The sequence below is a fragment of the Aegilops tauschii genome, chromosome 2 (genome assembly GCF_002575655.3).
Source record: "Aegilops tauschii subsp. strangulata cultivar AL8/78 chromosome 2, Aet v6.0, whole genome shotgun sequence".
Classification (NCBI taxonomy): Eukaryota; Viridiplantae; Streptophyta; class Magnoliopsida; order Poales; family Poaceae; genus Aegilops; species Aegilops tauschii.
In genome coordinates, this window is record NC_053036.3 from 625,086,301 (window position 1) to 625,110,571 (window position 24,271).

Consider the following 24,271-nt stretch of genomic DNA (forward strand, 5'->3'; position numbering starts at 1 on the left):
TTTTTGTTGCGCAATTTAGTATTTTGCATATTTTGAAAGTTGAATTCTGCACACAAATTTTGTTCAATTGTGGTAAGAAATGTGCCATTTGGCACTTAGAAAAGAAGCCTAATGTTGGTCTTATTTTTATCTAAATTTAGGTATAGAAATAGTATAGGTATTTGTAGCATTTGTATTTGTAGCATTGATAGCATGAAAGGTTCTTGAGTGTGAACAAGAGGAACAAAAGGTAAAAAAACGTTCGACGACAAGTTTAGTTACGCAGGGATGTCAACTTTAATTTTCAAGCATGACAACTTTAGTTTTGCCGGAGTGCCACACACTTGACGTGTAGCACTTATCATTTGGAGAAAAAAGAACGACGAAGTAATCAAGGTACTGCCGATTCATCTCAGGTAGGAATAACACTTGTTACGAAGAACAGAAAAGCACATGCTGGACCAGGTGTCTGTCTTTGTTAGTTGTCAAACCACATTGTACACTCAACGTGTTCTAACAAAGTGAGTAAAAGAATAGTTGAGGAGCAGGTGTTTCTTCTACCGTTGCCATGTATATCCTTATGTTGTTTCCACTCCTCCGATGACTCCTGACCAATCTTGTATCCCTCGCGGCTCTTGCTTCGATTGCCAACTATGATGAGAGAGTGGGCTAGGTGGAGAACTTCAATGGTGTGAATTTAAGGTTCTGTGGTGGTCTCTCTAGCTGCTATTGAGCGGGAAGTTGAGGGTGACACCGTGGCCAACATATAAGATTTGTTTGTCGAGATCACATCCTAAAAATTCAGCTCAATCGTGCACCCTCTACCATCAACACATTCTCCTCCCATATTTGATAGTTGAACTTGAACTCTGATGGGTTGAAATATCATTGTCCTCCTAATTATCCAAGTACAGTTGGCTCGTAACTAGCCTAAATAATTAGTACTAACATTTTTTACACACATTTGTGGGGCCACGGTGCTAGTTTAACGTTATTTAGAAAAGCTACCATGTCAGGTTTGGTGGTTCCAAGCCTACCACAGGCAAAGACAAGAGACAACGGGGGATGAAAGGGAGCATAGACAATAATGCAATGCTGACAGGAATTTAATGAACAAGGTTTCACATGCACCCCTTATGAACAGTATAAATTTAAAAAGAAATACAAGAAAAGGTAAAAATAAAACTGAACTTTTTTTAGCATACATATAGTCAACTCATATATTGGTGTATGAACTTTTACGAAGAAATGACATTCATGGTATTTTTGGCTAAAATGACAAAATAGACGCTATATTAAAAAACATTGTTTCATGAACATTAAGGTCTCGATTGTATTTCTTCACTAAGGATACCACGAGTGTCATTTCTGTACGAAACTACATATGAATAGAATGGTCAACCAAGTTTGATATCCCAAAAGTTCAGAATTTTTCGAATATTTATAGTATTTTTAATTAACTATTCACATGGATACGCGTGGAACCATGTCGCATTTTCGTGCTACTACTAATCTACTCCAATCCAACCAATTTTTTACTACTAGTCAAGCCCATCTCGTACTAATCTACTCCAATCCAACCAAATTTCTACTACTAGTCAAGCCCATCTCGTACTAATCTACTCCAATCCAACCAAATTTCTACTACTAGTCAAGCCCATTTCGTCTCGCTCTCTGCTGCTCCTGCACCAGCGATGGACCCTCGGCGCACAGTGAAGTTCAGTTCCCTGCAGCTACGCCGTCGCCGATGCCGCCATATACCTAACGTCGAACATGTGCGGTCGCGGGTCGGTCGACATACATCACGGGCGCGTAGCAGCCATTTCTCCCAGGATAACCACCACGCGCGTGCGCGCCCATACAGGTCGGCATCCAGTCACACAGCCATGTCCTTACTGGCCTGAGACGGAGAGAGGCCACACTCCATCCAGAGAGCGAGAGAGGGGATGAGGGCGCCGCCGCCCTCCCTGCTTCCTCTCCTGCTCGCCACCGCCTTCCTGTCCCCGTCCCCCTCGATCGCCACCGACAAGTTGGACCAGACCGCGTCCATCGCCGGCAACCAGACGCTCGAGTCGGCCGGCGGAGTGTTCAGGCTCGGCTTCTTCGTCCCACCCGGCAGCTCCGACGGCAGGGCCTACCTCGGCATATGGTACGCCAGCATCCCGGAGAAGACGGTCGTGTGGGTCGCCAATCGCCGGAATCCGGTCGTCAGACCTCCCGGCGTCCTCACTCTCTCTTCCGACGGCCGGCTTGTGATCCTCGACGGCCGTAACGCCACCGTGTGGTCCTCCGACAACGCTGCCGGCTCGGGCGGCGTAGCCACCCGCGCCACCGCGCAGCTGCTCGACAACGGCGACCTGGTCGTGAGCCACGGCGGGGAAAGTCAAAGTGGATCGACGACGGGTCGGACCAGCGTGGCGTGGGAGAGTTTCGACTACCCGACGGACACGCTGCTCCCCGGCATGAAGCTCGGGGTGGACGGCAGGAGCGGCATCTCCAGGAACATCACGTCGTGGCGCAGCGCGGCCGACCCCTCGCCGGGGGCCTACACGTTCAAGCTCGTCAGCGGCGGGCTGCCGGAGTTCTTCCTCTTCCGGGGCCTGTCCAAGACGTACGCCAGCGGGCCGTGGAACGGCGCGGAGCTCACCGGCGTGCCCAACCTCAAGTCCAGGGACTTCATATTCACGGTCCTGTCCAACCCCGACGAGACCTACTACACCTACTACGTCAGCGACCCGTCGGTGCTGTCGCGCTTCGTCCTCAACGGCACGACGGGGCAGGTGCAGCGCTTCTCGTGGCACCGCGGCGGCGGAGGCGGAGGCGGCTGGAGCGGCTTCTGGCACTTCCCGCTCGACCCGTGCGACAGCTACGCCAGGTGCGGGGCGTTCGGGTACTGCGACGTCGGCCAGTCCCCGCTGTGCAGCTGCCTGCCGGGGTTCCGGCCGCGGTCGCCTCAGCGGTGGAGCCTCGGGGACGGCTCCGGCGGCTGCGTCAGGACGACCAACCTGAGCTGCGGGGCCGGAGACGGGTTCTGGACAGTGAGCCGGATGAAGCTGCCGGAGGCGACCAGCGCGACGGTGCACGCCGGCGTGACCATGGACCAGTGCAGGAAGATGTGCCTCGGCAACTGCAGCTGCAGGGCGTACGCGGCGGCGGACGTCAGCGGGGGCATCAACCGCGGGTGCGTCATCTGGGCCGTGGATCTGATCGACATGCGGCAGTACCCGGAGGTCGTGCAGGATGTGTACATCCGGCTCGCGCAGTCCGAGGTTGATGCCTTGACCGCTGCCGGTTAGTAGCACTACAACTCTGCCTCGACTAACTTTTTTTCCAAATTTCTCATTTCAATTCGAGAGCCATGTCGATTTCTTCAGCTAACCGGCGAAGCCATGTCGTGGTTGTGATCGCCGCCGTGGCGGCTATCTCCGGCGTGCTTCTTCTGGGGGCCTTTGCCTTTGGCTGTCTTTGTTTCTGGAGAAACAGGGCGGCGCCGGCCGGCAGTCGGGACAACGAGCTTCCATTAAGGGCCACAAAACTTAAACGCCCACGGGACGATCAGCGGTTCTCCGAAGAGAACAAGATGAGCGGCGAGGAAGATGATCTTGACCTTCGGGTGTTCGATCTGGCAGTGATTCTGGCCGCCACAAACAACTTCGCTGCCGACAGTAAGATTGGACAAGGTGGATTTGGCCCTGTCTATCTGGTAACTAGTAAGATCAAGTAATAACAATGTCGATCACTCAGCTCTCCGTTGTGCTTGCAAATAAAAATGAGCACGTACGTACATGCGCAGGGAAGGCTTGAGGATGGGCAAGAAGTGGCTGTGAAGAGGCTGTCAAGGAAATCAGCACAGGGGGTGGAGGAATTCAAGAACGAGGTGAAGCTCATAGCCAAGCTCCAGCACAGGAACCTGGTGAGGCTGCTCGGCTGCTGCATCGACGGCGACGAGAGGATGCTCGTCTACGAGTTCATGCACAACAACAGCCTCGACACCTTCATATTTGGTGGTCAGTTCATCTTACACACGGTGGTCTGCTCATTCCGCTCTGATGCTACATTTTGAGTTAATAAATGCGTTCTTTTGTTGAAAAGAAGTTCATCTTGAAGAAAGAACTTAATTTTAACCATGCACCCTTAGTTGAATCAATGACAACGTACTAATTTTGGTCATGCAGATGAAGAAAAGCGCAAGTTACTAAGATGGAAAACGCGCTTCGAGATCATCGCAGGAATCGCACGGGGCCTGCTCTATCTCCACGAGGATTCAAGGCTCCGGATCATCCACAGGGATATGAAGGCAAGCAACGTGTTGTTGGACAGAAACATGATCCCCAAAATCTCGGACTTTGGCATTGCGAGGATGTTCGGTGGTGACCAGACAACCGCATACACCTTGAAAGTCATTGGGACATAGTACGTGAGAACCTATTTCTAAACCAGCTGTGTATAGTACTATTTTCAAGCTGGGTGTGTTATCAGAGATATGTGCTGACTTGTGAGATGGCGGTGCATCAGCGGCTACATGTCACCAGAGTATGCCATGGATGGCGTGTTCTCCATGAAATCCGATATCTACAGCTTTGGTGTCATGGTGCTAGAGATCGTCACCGGCAAGAAGAATCGAGGCTTTTACGACGTCGAGCTTGATCTAAACCTCCTCGGTTATGTAATGCACTGCACGAGCATGATTAATTCCCTCGTGTGATTCTTATTTGATTAACTGTGTTACTAATATGCAATCAATCATGTTGATCGTTTTACAGGCGTGGACGTTGTGGAAGGAAGGCAGAAGCACTGAACTACTTGATGAGGCGATGATGGGCAGTAGCTGTGATCACAGCCAGGTGCGGAGATGCATACAGGTTGCTCTCTTGTGTGTTGACATGCATCCTAGGAATAGGCCACTCATGTCTTCAGTTGTCATGATGTTGGTTGCCGAGAATGCCACGCTGCCAGAGCCAAATGAGCCTGGAGGAAACATCAGAAGGAGCACGTCGGACGGAGAATTGTCCCAAACTCAAAGTGAGTTGACCGTAACTATAACGGATACTCGGTAGTTTGGGTGGACTAGTTGAGATGGAGCGGAAGAGGGCATGCTTTCTGTGTGAAGCATACAAATCTAATTGTGAATTTTCGATCACATAGTTGTTGATAGGTTGTTTCTATAGACATATCCTTTACATCGTGCTACATATTAATATCGTTTTTGTATAACTTGATGAGAAAAAGAAAGAGACTCAAAAGCAGTAGTTGTCATAATTTTCTTTACGGTGCTATATGGTGGGCTTACGCCGGCCTGAACCATTGCATTAATAAACCAGAGCACATTTACAACGAAACGGATTGGGGGTAGGGTAAGAAAGTGAAATAGATAAAATTTAGATTAGAATCTCATAGATAAGTGAAACAACATGGTACTCTAGCATATTCGATGCCTGCTCATTGGTGCATCTGTTAGACCAAAGCATGATGCCATCAGCAGCAGAACAAGCGATTAGGTGGGTTAGTTGAGTGTCGTCCCTGATGTTCGTGGAGCGAACTTTATTATGAAGGCCAGTGCGTCAAAGATGACTCATGTCATGGGGAATCACCGGGGCGATAGAGAACAATTCTTCGCATGGAGAGCATTGATTTTGACAGTGAAGCAGCTGGTGGTCTCGAAGCAGCAAGTAGTTGTCATAATACAACAAGAGGATAGCAAATCCTACAACATAGATATGTTACTAAAGTGGAATCACTAGAAGGAGGGCTCAAACCTTGTATTGTCCTGCTATCTCCAGCGTCGGTGTCATGGTGCTAGAGATCTTCACATGCAAGAAGAATTAAGGCAATTAGGATGTCTAGCTTGATATGAACCTCACCGGCTATGTAATACACTACACGAGCAAGATTAACTCCCACATGTGATCCATATTGACTAATTATGTTACTAATATGCAATCATTTTGGTCGTTTTCTAGGCGTGAATGTCGTGGAAGGCTGGTGGAGACTAGAGATCAGAGGAGGTGGGGTTGGACGAAATTATGTCTAAAGATTTTTCGTGATTGCAAGAAGTTCTGACTAGTCTAAGGAAAAGGTTCCTAAAGAAATAGTAACTTTTCGGGACAAAGACCAAGAAGATACATTGTACTATAGCATCTATTATTGACTTCTTGTAAGGTTCAGAATAATTAGGATATGTGTCCTTGTTATTCAAGTTGTTCAACACAAAGAAGAATATAGCATTGAAAAATAAAATTAGGCCATGTTTGAAATGCACAAACTCAAAAGAGTAGAGGTATAACATGAACATATATTTCAATTTCATGTATCTTAAATATCTTTAAATATTTGTAGGAAGCAAACCCATATGAAAACTACAAAAAATGTTCTTTCACGGATAAGAAAAACACATAAATTGTAGGTGAGGACAGAATGTCAAATGGGACCTCATGTTTGGTTTACTCCATCCGGATGAAAATTATTGGAAGTAGGGATAGCCATTTCATTCAAACATATCAGAAGGATTTTTTTTCTATAGAAATTATATCTATAAAAATTCCTAAGTTTGTTTCCTTTGTTCCAAAATGGGAACACAAAAGAGTACCTTTCAAAAACTATCTTGTTTTATTAAAACGTCACCATACATGCAATGCGCTCGCAAAAATATATTTTATCACAAACGTCACCATAACTTTTTTTTAGAAGGAGAAGTTCTAATTTTGGGGGGATGTACGTTGTGTCCTCGCGTGTTCTAAATTCATGGAAATGACAATATGTATCTTGAAGAGAGGCAAAAAAATCACAAATTTAACAAACACTTATTATTTAACTGAGTTATACAATAGGAAAATATTTTCAAATGATATCATCCATGTGCATGCGTGCATGATCATAGTATTCCATTTTGTTTCAGTATGATTATGGCAGGAAAACATTAGATCGAAACAATAAGTAAAAAAATTAAAATGATATCATACGTTTGCTCAGATGCTAATAACATATTTAATAATAATACTAATAGGAAACGCTTAACATCAACCGGCGGATTGCAGCGGCGGTTGGGGAACGTAGTAATTTCAGAAAAATTCCTACGCACACGCAAGATCATGGTGATGCATAGCAACGAGAGGGAAGAGTGTTGTCTACGTAACCTCGTAGACCGTAAGCGGAAGCGTTATGACAACGCGGTTGATGTTGTCGTACGTCTTCACGATCGACCGATCCTAGCACCGAAGGTACGGCACCTCCGCGGACTGCACACGTTCAGCTCGGCGACGTCCCACGAACTCACGATCCAGTAGAGCTTCGAGGGGGAGCTTCGTCAGCACAGCGGCGTGATGACGGTGATGATGAAGTTACCGACGCAGGGCTTCGCCTAAGCACCACTACGATATGACCGAGGTGGATTATGATGGAGGGGGGCACCGCACACGGCTAAGAGATCAATGATCAACTTGTGTGTCTATGGGGTGCCCCCTCCTCCGTATATAAAGGAGTGGAGGAGGGGGAGGGCCGGCCCTCTACGGCGCGCCCTGGAGGAGTCCTACTCCCACCGGGAGTAGGATCCCCCCCCCCCCCTTCCCTAGTTGGACTAGGAGAGAAGGAAGGGGGGAGAGGGAGGAAGGAAAGGGGGGCGCCGCCCACCTCCTAGTCCAATTCGGACCAGAGGGGGAGGGGCGCGCGGCCTGCCCTGGCCTCCTCTCTCTCTATCCACTATGGCCCAATAAGGCCCATACATTTACCGGGGGTTCCGGTAACCTCCCGGTACTCCGGTAAAATCTCGATTTCACCCGGAACTATTCCGATGTCCAAATATAGGCTTCCAATATATCGATCTTTATGTCTCGACCATTTTGAGACTCCTCGTCATGTCCGTGATCATATCCGGGACTCCGAACTACCTTCGGTACATCAAAACACATAAACTCATAATACCGATCGTCACCGAACGTTAAGCGCGCGGACCCTACGGGTTCGAGAACTATGTAGACATGACCAAGACACGTCTTCGGTCAATAACCAATAGCGGAACCTGGATGCTCATATTGGCTCCTACATATTCTACGAAGATCTTTATCGGTCATACCGCATAACAACATACGTTGTTCCCTTTGTCATCGGTATGTTACTTGCCCGAGATTCGATCGTCGGTATCTCAATACCTAGTTCAATCTCGTTACCGGCAAGTCTCTTTACTCGTTCCGTAATACATCATCCCGCAACTAACTCATTAGTTGCATTGCTTGCAAGGCTTATAGTGATGTGCATTACCGAGAGGGCCCAGAGATACCTCTCCGACAATCGGAGTGACAAATCTTAATCTCGATCTATGTCAACTCAACAAACACCATCGGAGACACCTGTAGAGCACCTTTATAATCACCCAGTTACGTTGTGACGTTTGGTAGCACACAAAGTGTTCCTCTGGTATTTGGGAGTTGCATAATCTCATAGTCATAGGAACATGTATAAGTCATGAAGAAAGCAATAGCAATATACTAAATGATCGAATGCTAAGCTAACGGAATGGGTCAAGTCAATCACATCATTCTCTAATGATGTGATCCCGTTAATCAAATGACAACTCATGTCTATGGATAGGAAACTTAACCATCTTTGATTCAACGAGCTAGTCAAGTAGAGGCATACTAGTGACACTCTGTTTGTCTATGTATTCACACATGTACTAAGTTTCTGGTTAATACAATTTTAGCATGAATAATAAACATTTATCATGATATAAGGAAATATAAATAACAACTTTATTATGGCCTCTAGGGTATATTTCCTTCAGTCTCCCACTTGCACTAGAGTCAATAATCTAGTTCACATCGCCATGTGATTTAACACCAACAGTTCACATCACCATGTGATTAACACCCATAGTTCACATCAACATGTGACCAACACTCAAAGGGTTTACTAGAGTCAGTAAACTTAGTTCACATCGCCATGTGATTAACACCCAAAGAGTACTAAGGTGTGATCATGTTTTGCTTGTGAGAGAATTTTAGTCAACGGGTCTGGCATATTCAGATCCGTATGTATTTTGCAAATTTCTATGTCAACAATGCTCTGCACGGAGCTACTCTAGCTAATTGCTCCCACTTTCAATATGTATCGAGATTGAGACTTAGAGTCATCTGGATCAGTGTCAAAACTTGCATCGACGTAACCCTTTACGACGAACCTTTTGTCACCTCCATAATCGAGAAACATATCCTTATTCTACTAAGGATAATTTTGACCGCTGTTCAGTGATCTACTCCTAGATCACTATTGTACTCCCTTGGCAAACTCAGTGTAGGGTATACAATAGATCCGATACACAGCATGGCATACTTTATAGAACCTATGGCTGAGGCATAGGGAATGACTTTCATTCTCTTTCTATCTTCTGCCGTAGTCGGGCTTTGAGTCTTACTCAATTTCACACCTTGTAACACAGGCAAGAACTCTTTCTTTGACTGTTCCATTTTGAACTACTTTAAAATCTTGTCAAGGTATGTACTCATTGAAAAAACTTATCAAGCGTCTTGATCTATCTTTATAGATCTTGATGCTCAATATGTAAGCAGCTTCACCGAGGTATTTCTTTGAAAAACTCCTTTCAAATACTCCTTTATGCTTTCCAGAAAATTCTACATTATTTCCAATCAACAATATGTCATTCACATATAATTATCAGAAATGTTGTAGTGCTCCCACTCACTTTCTTATAAATACAGGCTTCACCGCAAGTCTGTATAAAACTATATGCTTTGATCAACTCATCAAAGCGTATATTCCAACTCCGAGATGCTTGCACCAGTCCATAGATGGATCGATGGAGCTTGCACATTTTGTTAGCACCTTTAGGATCGACAAAACCTTCTGATTGCATCATATACAACTCTTATTTAAGAAATCCATTAAGGAATGTAGTTTTGACATCCATTTGCCAGATTTCATAAAATGTGGCAATTTGCTAACATGATTCGGACAGACTTAACTTAAGCATCGCTACGAGTGAGAAAATCTCATCGTAGTCAACACCTTGAACTTTGTCAAAACCTTTTTTGAAAAGTCTAGCTTTGTAGATAGTAACACTACTATCAACATCCGTCTTCCTCTTGAAGATCCATTTATTTTCTATGGCTTGCCGATCATCGTGCAAGTCAACCAAAGTCCACACTTTGTTCTCATACATGGATCCCATCTCAGATTTCATGGCCTCAAGCCATTTCGCGGAATCTGGGCTCATCATCGCTTCCTCATAGTTCGTAGGTTCGTCATGGTCAAGTAACATGACCTCCAGAACAGGATTACCGTACCACTCTGGTGCGGATCTCACTCTGGTTGACCTACGAGGTTCGGTAGTAACTTGATCTGAAGTTACATGATCATCATCATTAGTTTCCTCACTAATTGGTGTAGGAGTCACAGGAACAGATTTCTGTGATGAACTACTTTCCAATAAGAAAGCAGGTACGGTTACCTCATCAAGTTCTACTTTCCTCCCACTCACTTCTTTCGAGAGAAAACTCCTTCTCTAGAAAGGATCCATTCTTAGCAACGAATATCTTGCCTTCGGATCTGTGATAGAAGGTGTACCCAACAGTTACTTTTGGGTATCCTATGAAGACGCACTTCTCCGACTTGGGTTTGAGCTTATCAACATGAAACTTTTTCACATAAGCATCGCAACCCCAAACTTTAAGAAACGACAGCTTAGGTTTCTTGTTAAACCCCAGTTCATACGGTGTCGTCTCAACGGATTTAGATGGTGCCCTTTTTAACGTGAATGCGGCTGTCTCTAATGCATAACCCCAAAATGATAGTGGTAAATCGGTAAGAGACATCATAGATTGCACCATATCTAATAAAGTACGGTTATGATGTTCGGACACACCATTACGCTGTGGTGTTGCAGGTGGCGTGAGTTGCGAAACTATTCCGCATTATTTCAAATGAAGACCAAACTCGTAACTCAAATATTCTCCTCCACGATCAGATCGTAGAAACTTTATTTTCTTGTTACGATGATTTTCCACTTCACTCTGAAATTATATGAACTTTTCAAATGTTTCAGACTTATGTTTCATCAAGTAGATATACCCATATCTGCTCAAATCATCCGTGAAGGTCAAAAAATAACGATACCCGCCGCGAGCCTCAACACTCATCGGATCGCATACATCAGTATGTATTATTTCCAATAAGTCAGTTGCTCGTTCCATTGTTCTGAAGAACGGAGTCTTAGTCATCTTGCCCATAAGGCATGGTTCGCAAGTATCAAGTGATTCATAATCAAGTGATTCCAAAATCTCATCAGCATGGAGTTTCTTCGTGCGCTTTACGCCAATATGACCTAAACAGCAGTGCCACAAATAAGTTGCACTATCATTATTAACTTTGCATCTTTTGGCTTCAATATTATGAATATGTGTATCACTACGATCGAGATCCAACAAACCATTTTCATTGGGTGTATGACCATAGAAGGTTTTATTCATGTAAACAGAACAACAATTATTCTCTAACTTAAATGAATAACGTATTGCAATAAACATGATCAAATCATATTCATGCTCAACGCAAACACCAAATAACACTTATTTAGGTTCAACACTAATCCCGAAAGTATAGGGAGTGTGCGATGATGATCATATCAATCTTGGAACTACTTCCAACACACATCGTCACCTTGCCCTTAACTAGTTTCTGTTCGTTCTGCAACTCCCGTTTCGAGTTACTACTCTTAGCAACTAAACCAGTATCAAATGCCGAGGGGTTGCTATAAACACTAGTAAAGTACACATCAATAACATGTATATCCAATATACCTTTGTTCACTTTGCCATCCTTATTATCGGCCAAGTATCCAGGGCAGTTCCACTTCCAGTGACCATTTCCTTTGTAGTAGAAGCACCCAGTTTCAGGCTTGGGTCTAGCTCTGGGCTTCTACATGGGAGCAGCAACTTGCTTGCCGTTCTTTTTGAAGTTCCCCTTCTTCCCTTTGCCCTTTTCTTGAAACTAGTGGTCTTGTCAACCATCAACACTTGATGCTTTTCTTGATTTCTACCTTCGTCGATTTAAGCATCACGAAGAGCTTGAGAATCGTTTCCGTTATCCCTTGCATATTATAGTTCATCACGAAGTTCTAGTAACTTGGTGATAGTGACTAGAGAACTCTGTCAATCACTATCTTATCTGGAAGATTAACTCCCACTTGATTCAAGTGATTGTAGTACTCAGACATTCTGAGCACATTCTCACTAGCTGAGCTATTCTCCTCCATCTTGTAGGCAAAGTACTTGTCAAAGGTCTCATACCTTTCGACATTGGCATGAGTCTGAAATACTAACTTCAACTCTTGTAACATCTCATATGCTCCGTGGCGTTTCAAAAATGTCTTTGAAGCCCCGATTCTAAGCCGTAAAGCATGGTGCACTAAACTATCAAGTACTCATCATATCGAGTTTGCCAAACGTTCATAACGTCTGCATTTGCTCCTGCAATCGGTCTGTCACCTAGCGGTGCATCAAGGACATAATTCTTCTGTGCAGCAATGAGGATAATCCTCAGATCACAAATCCAATCCGCACCATTGCTACTAACATCTTTCAACTTAGTTTTCTCTAGGAACATATCAAAAATAAAAAAGGGGAGCTAAATGCGAGCTATTGATCTACAACATAGATATGCTAATACTACCAGGACTAAGTTCATGACAAATTAAAGTTCAATTAATCATATTACTTAAGAACTCCCACTTAGATAGACATCCCTCTAATAATCTAAGTGATCACGTGATCCAAATCGACTAAACCATGTCCGATCATCACGTGAAATGGAGTAGTTTTCAATGGTGAACATCACTATGTTGATCATATCTACTATATGATTCACGCTCGACCTTTCGGTCTCAGTGTTCCGAGGCCATATCTGCATATGCTAGGCTCGTCAAGTTTAACCCGAGTATTTCTGCGCGTGCAAAACTGGCTTGCACCCTTTGTATGTGAACGTAGAGCTTATCACACCCGATCATCACGTGGTGTCTCGGCACGACGAATTTTTGCAACGGTGCATACTCAGGGAGAACACTTGTACCTTGAAATTTAGTGAGAGATCATCTTATAATGCTACCGTCAATCAAAGCAGAATAAGATGCATAAAGGATAAACATCACATGCAATCAATATAAGTGATATGATATGGCCATCATCATCTTGTGCCTTTGATCTCCATCTCCAAAGCACTGTCATGATCACCATCGTCACCGGCTTGACACCTTGATCTCCATCGAAGCATCGTTGTCGTCTCGCCAACTATTGCTACTACGACTATCGCTACCGCTTAGTGATAAAGTAAAGCAATTACAGGGCGATTGCATTGCATATAATAAAGCGACAACCATATGGCTCCTGCCAGTTGCCGATAACTTTGTTACAAAACATGATCATCTCATACAATAAAATATAGCATCTTGCCTTGACCATATCACATCACAACATGCCCTGCAAAAACAAATTAGACGTCCTCTACTTTGTTGTTGCAAGTTTTACGTGGCTGCTACGGGCTGAGCAAGAACCGTTTTACCTACGCATCAAAACCACAACGATATTTCGTCAAGTTAGTGTTGTTTTAACCTTCAACAAGGATCGGGTGTAGTCACACCCGATTCAGCTAAAGTTGGAGAAACTGACACCCACCAGCCACCTGTGTGCGAAGCACGTCGGTAGAACTAGTCTCGCGTAAGCGTACGCGTAATGTCGGTCCGGGCCGCTTCATCCAACAATACCGCTGAATCAAAGTATGACATGCTGGTAAGCAATATGACTATTATCGCCCACAACTCACTTGTGTTCTACTCGTGCATATAACATCTACGCATAAACCTGGCTCGGATGCCACTGTTGGGGAATGTAGTAATTTCAAAAAAAATCCTACGCACACGCAAGATCATGGTGATGCATAGCAACGAGAGGGGAGAGTGTTGTCTACGTACCCTCGTAGACCGTAAGCGGAAGCGTTATGACAACGCGGTTGATGTAGTCGTACGTCTTCACAATCGACCGATCCTAGCACCGAAGGTATGGCACCTCCGCGGACTGCACACGTTCAGCTCGGCGACGTCCCACGAACTCACGATCCAGTAGGGCTTCGAGGGAGAGCTTTGTTAGCACGACGGTGTGATGACGGTGATGATAAAGTTACCGATGCAGGGCTTCACCTAAGCACCGCTACGATATGACCGAGGTGGATTATGGTGGAGGGGGGCACCGCACACGGCTAAGAGATCAATGATCAACTTGTGTGTCTATGGGGTGCCCCCCTCCTCCGTAGGGGGGAGGGCCGGCCCTCTATGGCGCGCCCTGGAGGAGTCCTACTCCCACCGGGAGTAGGATTCCCCCCTTCCCTAGTTGGACTAGGAGAGAAGGAAGGGGGGAGAGGGGGGAAGGAAAGGGGGGCGCCGCCCCCCTCCTAGTCCAATTCGGACTAGAGGGGGAGGGGGCGCGCGGCCTGCCCTGGCCTCCTCTCTCTCTCTCTCCACTATGGCCCAATAAGGCCCATACCTTTACCGGGGGGTTCCGGTAACCTCCCGGTACTCCGGTAAAATCCCGATTTCACCCGGAACTATTCCGATGTCCAAATATAGGCTTCCAATATATCGATCTTTATGTATCGACCATTTCGAGACTCCTCGTCATGTCCGTGATCATATCCGGGACTCCGAACTACCTTCGGTACATCAAAACACATAAACTCATAATATCGATCGTCTCCGAATGTTAAGCGTGCGGACCCTACGGGTTCGAGAACTATGTAGACATGACCGAGACACGTCTCCGGTAGTAACCAATAGCGGAACCTGGATGCTCATATTGGCTCCTGCATATTCTACGAAGATCTTTATTGATCAAACCGCATAACAACATACGTTGTTCCCTTTGTCATCGGTATGTTACTTGCCCGAGATTCGATCGTCGATATCTCAATACCTAGTTCAATCTCGTTACCGGCAAGTCTCTTTACTCGTTCCGTAATACATCATCCCGCAACTAACTCATTAGTTGCATTGCTTGCAAGGCTTATAGTGATGTGCATTACCGAGAGGGCCTAGAGATACCTCTCCGACAATCGGAGTGACAAATCCTAATCTCGATCTATGCCAACTCAACAAACACCATCGGAGACACCTATAGAGCACCTTTATAATCACCCAGTTATGTTGTGACGTTTGGTAGCACACAAAGTGTTCCTCCGGTATTCGGGAGTTGCATAATCTCATAGTCATAGGAACATGTATAAGTCATGAAGAAAGCAATAGCAATATACTAAAGGATCGCATGCTAAGCTAACGGAATGGGTCAAGTCAATCACATCATTCTCTAATGATGTGATCCTGTTAATCAAATGACAACTCATGTCTATGGCTAGGAAACTTAACCATCTTTGATTCAACGAGCTAGTCAAGTAGAGGCATACTAGTGACACTCTGTTTGTCTATGTATTCACACATGTACTAAGTTTCCGGTTAATACAATTCTAGCATGAATAATAAACATTTATCATGATATAAGGAAATATAAATAACAACTTTATTATTGGCTCTAGGGCATATTTCCTTCAGCGGCCGTGTCCGCCACCTTCCCTGGATGGATGCGTCCAGTGAGGGCCTATATACCATCCTTCATGCAACGGGGGCTATGCTTCTGAAATATATGCGGTGCTGCAATGGTCTACGACGGGTTTATGTTTTACAATAAAAACTCTCTTGCGAAAAATTTCTGCAACAAGACCTTAGTTGGAAAAAAAATTGCAACAAAACCTCAGTTGCAAAAATGTGTGTGCAACAAAACAGTTGTTGCAATATACATGTGTTGCGGAAATATTTCTGCAACAAGACCTGTGTTGCAATGGTGGAGCCACGCTAGGCCGATCGATGCGGCAGATCTGACGGCTCGCGACCCGGCTGATATTTTAAAAAGATTAGCCGATGGACGCGTAGCACGCCCTTATTACTATACACGTGGAAGCTAATTTCAAACCTCTGCTTGCGACATACCCAAACTTTTTGTCATCGCGTCTGATCTGGATATCCTTGTTAGCAATGTGTTTGCCGAGGGCCAAATCAACTTGGCTTTTCTGTGCAACTTAACTGGGCTAGAGCGTGCTTTCTTTAAGGGAAGACCATCATAGCTAGCTTGATCAAACTTAAATAGCGATTGCATAATTTTGTATTTCTTTCAATAGGAAGTTTGGAGGATCATCGTCCCAAAAACCAGAAAACTTTTTCAAAAATCTGAACTTAGCTAGCTCATGAGCTACACCATTAGCTACCCTATTAGAGTGCATATATTTGACGCTCCCAATCAAATTGGATGTATCAAGACCACTGAGTCCCACCATTGTGGATGGCCATTACAGAAATTAATGACTTCAAGAGAATCCGACTCCGCTTCAACATTATTAAACCCCAAAGAATTAGAAAGAATTAGCCCATCTTTCATAGCAAGTGCTTCCGCAGTAGTAGCATTGGCTGCATGGGTTAGATAACAACACTTAGCTGCCAAAACTATACATTATGATCTCGAAATATTGTCACAGCTGTGTCAGGCCCTTCATCAAAGTAGGAGGATGTGTCAACATTCAGTTTCAATGCTCTGGGATTAGGCCTGGACCGTCGTTCATCCATAACTGAGCTAAGCATGCTGCTTGGGAAACACTCCAAACTCAGTTGGGCTACACTCATGTTTTTGCAAACAGGGAGTCTGTCAAATTGGAGCTTCAGGCGTCTGGGATTTTTTTTGTCAAATCTCTATACCCCAAATTGTGCCAAAGTCCTAGGGTGCAATTCATGAAGGCCCTCTGGTCTACGAGGGTTCCACTAAAATTCACACTTTTTTCTGGCGGGCCTCTCTTAACCGCCTACCAACATCGCTTAACCTTCAGAAACGGCGAGGCCTTAGCATCGGTTTTTGCGCCCTCTGCAGTTGCCCGAAACACGTAACACCCCTACCAAATTTCGTCTCATGGACCATAATTTCAACATCACTCTCACGGAGTGGTACAACTACTTTGGCTTCCAAACAACAACGAAAACCTCCGTTACACCTATGACACCCTAGAACCACATACAACTGACTTGTTTGATCAGATGAGCTACCAAGGCTATAAGCTTAGGACAAGTTGCATTGAGTGTCCTGCTATTCGATATTTTTACTATGTTATCACTAACTCGTTGCAGGCACGAGGAGAATTTCCAAAGGTTAATGAAGAGAATATGCTCATTCTTGGGAAAGCTATGATTCCCGACATCACTACTCTCCCAACTTGGGCATGATACTTTTGCTTCACCTTGCATAACAAGGAAATTGTGCACAAGGAGACATCGCTTGCGATGGAGTGATCATTATGTTTGGCCAACTCCCTTCACTTGAACTTCACTCACCTTCGCCCGCTTGTCAGTAATACCCTTGTTAATTTATGTTTTCGCTACGAGCCCGTGGATTTGACTCCGCTCCGCCTGTCGCTCTGAGATCCTGGTGTCTCGGCTTCGACTAGTAGATAGATAGGGTATTAGTCCTCGCAGGGGGAAGCTCGGACGAATGGTGATACTTATTCTTCGACTTAGTCTTTCGAGCTCCAATCCTCCTCAAGCTCATATGTTGGGATGGATTAGACGAAACTCCAATGTAGATTCCTGTCAGCTCCCAAGGGCAAATAGGTTGGGGTTTCTCACCGAGCATACTCAACAACAATATTTGATGTCGGTTTCTTCAAATCGAGTCAAGGATTCAACAACGAAGACTAGGGCTCCGTGGTGATAGTCCTTAGGGGCACATGCACGAAGAGTTCTCGGCTGTTATCGAGAAGGCCAGGCCGGCTCCGGTATGAAACGGCAACAACGGCGTGTTTAGACAACAATAATGGTTGTTCAGTGGTCTATGGACCTCAATTTAATTTTTATTATTTTTTTGAGGTGCTTTGTACTTCCGGTGGATCTTTGAAATAGATTTGTTCCATTTGCGAATAAAAAGAATAGACCTTGTGACATGTCTGTGGGCTTTGTTAATTTAAAGCGGGGTGTTCCTTGCTCCTTTTATATCTGTAAAAGAAGCAGAAATTAACTCGAAGCCAAATATACCAGGAAAACGTCATATGATTTGGTTACAAAATGGGCAATCGATAACTCAAATCAGATGACAGTTTGACAAAGAAAAAAGTACTTAAGAGGAAAAAAATCAAAAAATTTGAAAAAAAGTTAATAAAATCGCTAGAAGGAGGGCTCGAACCTCCGACCTTGTGGTTAACAGCCACACGCTCTAACCAACTGAGCTACTCCAGCTTTGTGTTCAATTAAATATTACTATGCTACATAAATATTTGGTCTACTGCGTGATTAGAAATTGAGTTAGGCAGTTCCAACTGGAGCAGTTCCTGAACCGCGGGGAAGAGTCTGCCACAGCCGGGGAGGTTCTTGCGTCCCTGGCGGCCCCGCGGGTGCAGTTTCCTGATTTGGTTGTATTGTTACTAGTCGAACTTTTGCCGTTGCGTATTGCAGATTCTTTATTGTAACCATTGCAAAAAATAAGATTCTTTATTGTAAATTTTGTTGTATGGTGTACGTGAACGAACAGAGAAATAGGAGATTTGATTCCGATTTTTCACCCGCAAAAAAAAAAAAGCTAATTTGATTCTGATTCCCTACCAAACAGAGAGTAAAATCATAAGGTTGTCTTGCCAATGAGATTCCTTAGTGTTATTAAAATGGTAAAGAATTTATATTACATGACTGGTTCGAAACAGTATGCAAACCATAGAAATGCCGTTTAAAATTTGAATACTATGAGTATGTTGCTAGCTAAACATGCAAAGAGCTATACTTGTTTAGATTGTACATGATGTCCATGTAAGAGGTAATCTCACCACTGTTACGAAAGAGGCGCGTTTGCTGCGGCGAGGTGTTGCATCGCGATGGGCGTGGTGTGGTGTCAGCAATAGATGGCGTCCTGTACATTCAGATTTTTCTCCTAAACTAGAATTTGGTGACACCAGAATTATCCCAGTATCAACAAACTATTATTACATCATCATGACTTGGCTGGAGTCTTATGTTCTTTTGCATCTTTTGCTTTGAACCTAGGTCGACTCGGCCATAAAAGAGGGTGGAGACATCCTGAAGAGAATTATTACATAAAACCACCGCACTTGGGGCTAGGGTAACAATTTGGTTTCACATTTGTGTCAGGGCATAAAAAACCACAACTCTGCGCCTAAACTATAATATAACACGGAGCACTGATGGTCGAATTTGCTCGCGAAAACACCGAAACTGACTTATTGGGCCCACCTGTTGGGCTGACGAAGACCAAAATTTTAACCATGTGGCAAATGAGACTTAGTCCCCACCTGTCAATGACCATATGGTCTTCTTCTTCATATAACTGTTTCTATGGGACATTCCGTCGAGCACTTCTAGGCGCCCAGAGAGCGGCGGCGTGCTTCCCGTGCCCTGAGTCCTCGTCTGCTCGCCGCAAACCTTGCCATGGGTGCTCTGGATGGACGAAGCTCGTCGTCGGCCCTCGAGTGTTCTGCATTTAGATGAACTCCAACGGCACCATGGCGACGTCCCTCGCGAGCGCGCCAGCGAGCCGGAGCACGAGCAGCGGGCGAGGCCCTTGGTGAGCTGCGCGTCGGAGTGAGCCTGACTCCACATCCGGCGCGGCGAGGACCAGGAGCTGCGCGGCATGGCTCCACCTCCGGTATGGCGTGGACCAGGAGTTAGGCAGCGTGGCTTCACCTCCGGCGCCGCATGGACCAGGAGCTGCGTGTCTGAGTCAGCTTGGCTCCACCTCCAGACATGGTTGGCATCCCTTTTTCATCGTCGGATACAGGGGCGGCGTAGGCGAGGAGGACGCCGTGGACGGCGGCGAGGCAGCGATCTGGGCGACGGGGTGGATGGGCGCGCGGCGCGGCCTCCGCCGGTGGGCCCTTCCTGTGCCTCCTCCCTTTCCTCCCGAAGACCATCTCCGGTCAATGCGCCCGCGCGCTTGCCTCCGCTCCGGACCAGCAGTCGCAGGGAAACGACGAGGAAGAAGAAGATAAAAAGGAGAAAGACAAGGAGCGACTGACTGGTGGGTCCCCCATCCACCTCAGCTCGTCAAGTAGTGACTTGGATTAGTCTTCGCCACGTCAGCCCGACAGGTAGGCCCAACTTGTTAGTTTTGCTGTTTTCGCAAGCAAATCAGATGATCAGTACTCTCTGTTACGGACTAGGCGCATTTTCAATCTTTTTGTGCCCTGACTAAAATTTGATACCAAGTTATTATCATAACCCTAAGTGCGGTGATTTTAGATAAATAACTCTCCTGAAGATGGTGGTCACCAAGGGTGTGACGGAGGCGGCAAGAGTGGCTAACGTGGATCAGAAGTATAAGCATCTGGTGTCACATGACCAGCAGTTCATGCAGCAATGCATACTGATCTGAGTCTGACGTGCTCTTCCAGTGTTATCCAGGGCCAAGAATGGTGCGCTGACTTGAAGGTTTTCCGCATGCACGGGCTGTAATCTTCAGCTTGGCATCTTTCCTGTAGATGAATATATCTTCAGCTGGTCTGATGTGATCTTCGTACCATGTTGATTCCACGTCTCCATGCAACCGCAACCGCACACTCCATCTATCGGCGGCGGTCGGCGTCGGCACCACCGTGGCCGACTCCATCCATCTGGCCCCGGCCGCTTAACCCAGCGCCGCCACCTGTCCCGTCCCCTGCACCGCCTGCGAGATCACCGCAGTGGATTCGCGCCAACGCACCGGTCAGCAGAAGCGGCGTGCCAACACAACACCGGTGAGGCGGTCACCGCTGATCAGCGGCTACGTATAGATAGCCATGGCAGGCACGCAGCTCGTTGCGGCACCGGCACCCGTGCTAGGAGAGCAGCTGATCGACCAACAATGGAGGCCGCCGTCGCGTACCTCCTCCTCCTCCCGCTCGCCACCTGCGCCATGCTCCTCCCACTCCTCCTGCTGCTCCCGGCCCTTCGGCCGTCCAAGGCCAGCCGCCTCCCGCTGCCCCCGTCCCCGCCGGCCGTCCCGGTGCTCGGCCCGCTGCTCTGGCTCTGGCGCGCGCGCTCCCGCCTCGAGCCGGCCATCCGCGAACTGCACCGCCGCCACGGGCCAGTCCTCTCCCTCGGCTTCCTCTCCCCGCGCCCCGCCGTCTTCGTCTCCGGCCGCCGCGTCGCCCACCGCGCGCTCGTCCAGCGCGGACACGCATTCGCCAGCCGCCCGCCCGCCATCGCGCCCTTCGTCGTCCTCACTTCCGCCCAGCGCACTGTCAGCTCCGCGCCCTACGGCCCGCTCTGGCGCTCTCTCAGGCGGAACCTCACCTCCGGCGTCCTCCACCCCGCACGCGTCGCAGGCCTTTTCGCGCCCGCGCGGCGCTGGGCGCTCGCGATCCTCGCCTCCGACCTCGAGGACGAGTCGTCCCGGAGCGAGGGAGGCGTGGTGACCGCCGTCGAGTGCCTCCAGTTCGCAATGTTCTCGCTGCTCACGTACATGTGCTTCGGAAGCAAGCTGCCGGCCGGCCGCGTACGGCAGATCGAGGCCGTGCAGAGGGAGCTCTTCTCCTCCTACATCGGCTTCCAGGTCTTCGCCTTCTGCCCGGCGCTCACCACGAGGCTATTCCGGCGCCGGTGGCGGAAGGTGCTGTCCATCCGCAGTAAGCAGGAGGAGCTGTTCCTGCCACTGATCACAGCAAGAAGAGAACGGAGCGTGCTGACGGCTAACGGCGACGACGGCAGCCTGGCGCACTGCTACGTCGACACGCTCCTCGCGCACCGGCTCCCCAAGGAGGAAGAGGATGGCGGCGAGCGCGCGCTGACCGACGCCGAGATGGTGAGCCTATGCACGGAGTTCCTCACCGCCAGCGTCGACACCACGGTGACCGCACTGCAGTGGATCATGGCGAACCTGGTCCGGCAACCGGAGATCCAGGCGAGGCTACAGGACGAGATCGACGCGGCGATCACCGACGACCATGACGCCGTCGCGGAGGAGGACCTCTCGAGCATGCGCTACCTGAAGGCGGTTGTCCTGGAGGGGCTGCGGCGACACCCGCCGGCGCACTTCCTGCTGTCGCACGCGGCGCCGACGGAGGCGTCGCTGGACGGGCTCCGCGTGCCGGCGGCCACGTCGGTGAACTTTTCGGTGGCGGACGTGTCACTTGACGAGGAGGTATGGGGCCAGCCAGAGGAGTTCAGGCCGGAGCGGTTCCTGGACGGCGGGGAGGGCGCCGGGGTGGACCTGACGGGGAGCCGGGAGATCAGGATGATGCCGTTCGGGGCCGGCCGGAGGATCTGCCCCGGCCTCGGGCTGGCGATGCTGCACCTGGAGTTCTTCGTGGCCAACCTGGTGAGGCGGTTCGAGTGGTCTGCTGCGGAGGACGGCGGCGGCGTCGACCTCGCCGAGAGGCCGGAGTTCACGGTGACCATGGAGCGGCCGCTGCGCGCGCGCGTGGCGCCCAGACGCCCCCGGGAGTTATTTACCCAAAACCATCACACTTGGGGCCAGGGTAACAACTTAATACCACATTCAAGTCAGGGCACAATAAACCATCAAAAATGCGCCTAATACATAACGCGGAGCACTAATGCTGGAATTTGGTCATGAAAACAGCGAAACCGACAAGTGGGGCCTGCCTGTCGGGCTGACGTGGTGTGCCTAGGTGGACAATTTGCTGAGTTGGATGGGGTCCCACATGTCAATGACTCGAGTGTTTATCCTTTTTTCAATTTTCTCTTTATTTTCTCATAGGCATTTCAACAAACAGGCTATGTGCGTGTCTGTCAGGGGCACCACGACCAGGCGAGGACGCGCGGTGGCGCACTGGGAAGCCGGCCGATACAGCTGCGGCAAGAAGATGCTCGGGGGCGCCCATGGTGGTCTTCCATGGTTGTCAAGGCGGCGGTGGGCTCGAGCGCAAAGGACGGTGATGTAGTGCCAGGAAGACGATGTCAGACTCGCCGCCGCGGCCGGAGATGCCTTGCACGGCGCGCGCTAGCGCAGGCGCGGCCAGAGCCTCCCTATGCACCGCCGCGGTGTCGACGGACGCTGTACAGCAGCTCCAGCGCCGCCCGCGTGCGTGCTCCGAGCCCAACGCGCATCCGCCTCCATTAGCCCGAGCAGTACGCCCCGCACTAGTCGCGCCGCCCGATGCTTCTTCCGCCACCCAGGCCAGCCACTAGTCGCGCTGCCGGTCGGCCGCCTTCCGCTAGTCGCGCTGCCGGTCGGCCGCCTTCCGCTAGTCGCGCCGCCAGCCACTGGTCGCGCCCCGTTCGGCCGCCCGCCGCTGGGCCCGATGCTGCATCCGCCATTGATGGAGGCAGATTGAGTTCCAACGGGGTGGTTCAGCACGGATGGTAGGTGGCTATGGCGGCCGGGCGCCTCGCCGGTGGTGGGATGGCTCGCCGGGGTTGGGCTTTGGCGGCGGCGTGGGATATGGCTATGGTGCGGTTTTTTTTTTACAGGAGGAAGGAGGAGGGGGAAGAAGAGATGCATCTGACAGGTGGGGCCTTAGGCCACCTCAGCGAATTATCCACATAGGCAGGCCATGTCAGCCCGACAGGTGGGCTCAACTTGTCGGTTTCGCTGTTTTCACGGGCAAATAAGATAATCAGTGCTCTGCGTTACGCATTAGGCACATTTTTGATGTTTTTTATGCCTTGGCTTAAATATGGTATCAAGTAGTTACCCTAACCTCAAGTGTGGTGGTTTTGGATAAATAATTCCGCCCTCGGCTAGTTCGGCCAGTCTGATTGATTGTGTGTGATGGTTACACGTATGGGTAGTGTGCACATACGTTGAAACCTGAAACTAGTACTACTGCTAGCTACTTGTATCGTTGGCCATTGTACAGACGTATCAAATAAATTAGAATATAAATTGAGCCACAAAGCTGGAATAGCTCAGTTGGCCAGAGCGTGTGGCTGTTAACCACAAGGTCGGAGGTTCAAGCCCTCCTTCTAGCGAATTTAATTTCTTTTTCTATTGTATATTTTTCTTGAGTGACAAGATATTCTTTTTTTACAAATATTTGTCGTTGCGATTGATTTATAGTTTTATACATATTAACTTCCATTCTCCATTTTTTTCTATTGTATATTTTTCTTGAGTGACAAGATATTCTTTTTTACAGATTTTTGTCGTTGTGATTGATTTATGATTTTATGCATATTAACTGCCATGCATGTATGGCATAAAAGAAATCCAAATGAATTACTGTATTTTATTATCATGTTTCATTATTTTTTTAACTATTGCTC

General features: G+C 47.7%; 2 protein-coding genes, 1 long non-coding RNA gene and 2 other non-coding genes across 12 annotated transcripts; 3 read left to right on the plus strand and 2 right to left on the minus strand.

Moving 5' to 3' along the window:
• The first annotated feature begins 1,655 nt into the window (after window positions 1–1,655).
• LOC109750115 (G-type lectin S-receptor-like serine/threonine-protein kinase At4g27290) lies at window positions 1,656–6,216 on the plus strand. 8 transcript variants are annotated; one of them, XR_012203576.1, is made up of 7 exons: window positions 1,735–3,270; window positions 3,354–3,699; window positions 3,778–4,006; window positions 4,155–4,392; window positions 4,495–4,645; window positions 4,743–5,001; window positions 5,940–6,216. XR_012203576.1 is itself a non-coding variant. In XM_020309070.4 (7 exons), the coding sequence occupies exons 1-7, from the start codon at window positions 1,926–1,928 to the stop codon at window positions 6,008–6,010; spliced, it is 2,619 nt and encodes an 872-aa protein (XP_020164659.1). In that variant the 5' UTR covers window positions 1,735–1,925; the 3' UTR covers window positions 6,011–6,216. The 8 variants fall into 8 exon arrangements, 5 of the variants coding, with proteins under 5 accessions (XP_073365433.1, XP_020164659.1, XP_045089369.1 ...); XM_020309070.4 differs by having other exon boundaries at window positions 3,778–3,986; XM_045233434.2 differs by having other exon boundaries at window positions 3,778–3,986; window positions 4,743–4,823.
• A 12,005-nt stretch (window positions 6,217–18,221) lies between these two features.
• On the minus strand, window positions 18,222–18,295 carry TRNAN-GUU (transfer RNA asparagine (anticodon GUU)). The gene has a single exon. It is a non-coding gene; the product is annotated as a tRNA-Asn (tRNA).
• A 2,556-nt stretch (window positions 18,296–20,851) lies between these two features.
• Window positions 20,852–22,756, plus strand: LOC109770896 (cytochrome P450 89A2-like). The gene is made up of 2 exons (XM_045233435.2): window positions 20,852–22,521; window positions 22,626–22,756. The coding sequence occupies exons 1-2, from the start codon at window positions 20,907–20,909 to the stop codon at window positions 22,658–22,660; spliced, it is 1,650 nt and encodes a 549-aa protein (XP_045089370.1). The 5' UTR covers window positions 20,852–20,906; the 3' UTR covers window positions 22,661–22,756.
• On the minus strand, window positions 22,523–23,352 carry LOC141041839 (uncharacterized). The gene is made up of 2 exons (XR_012203578.1): window positions 23,245–23,352; window positions 22,523–23,214 (listed from the first exon to the last, which is right to left on the minus strand). It is a non-coding gene; the product is annotated as an uncharacterized lncRNA (long non-coding RNA).
• A 551-nt stretch (window positions 23,353–23,903) lies between these two features.
• On the plus strand, window positions 23,904–23,977 carry TRNAN-GUU (transfer RNA asparagine (anticodon GUU)). The gene has a single exon. It is a non-coding gene; the product is annotated as a tRNA-Asn (tRNA).
• Window positions 23,978–24,271: the final 294 nt, after the last annotated feature.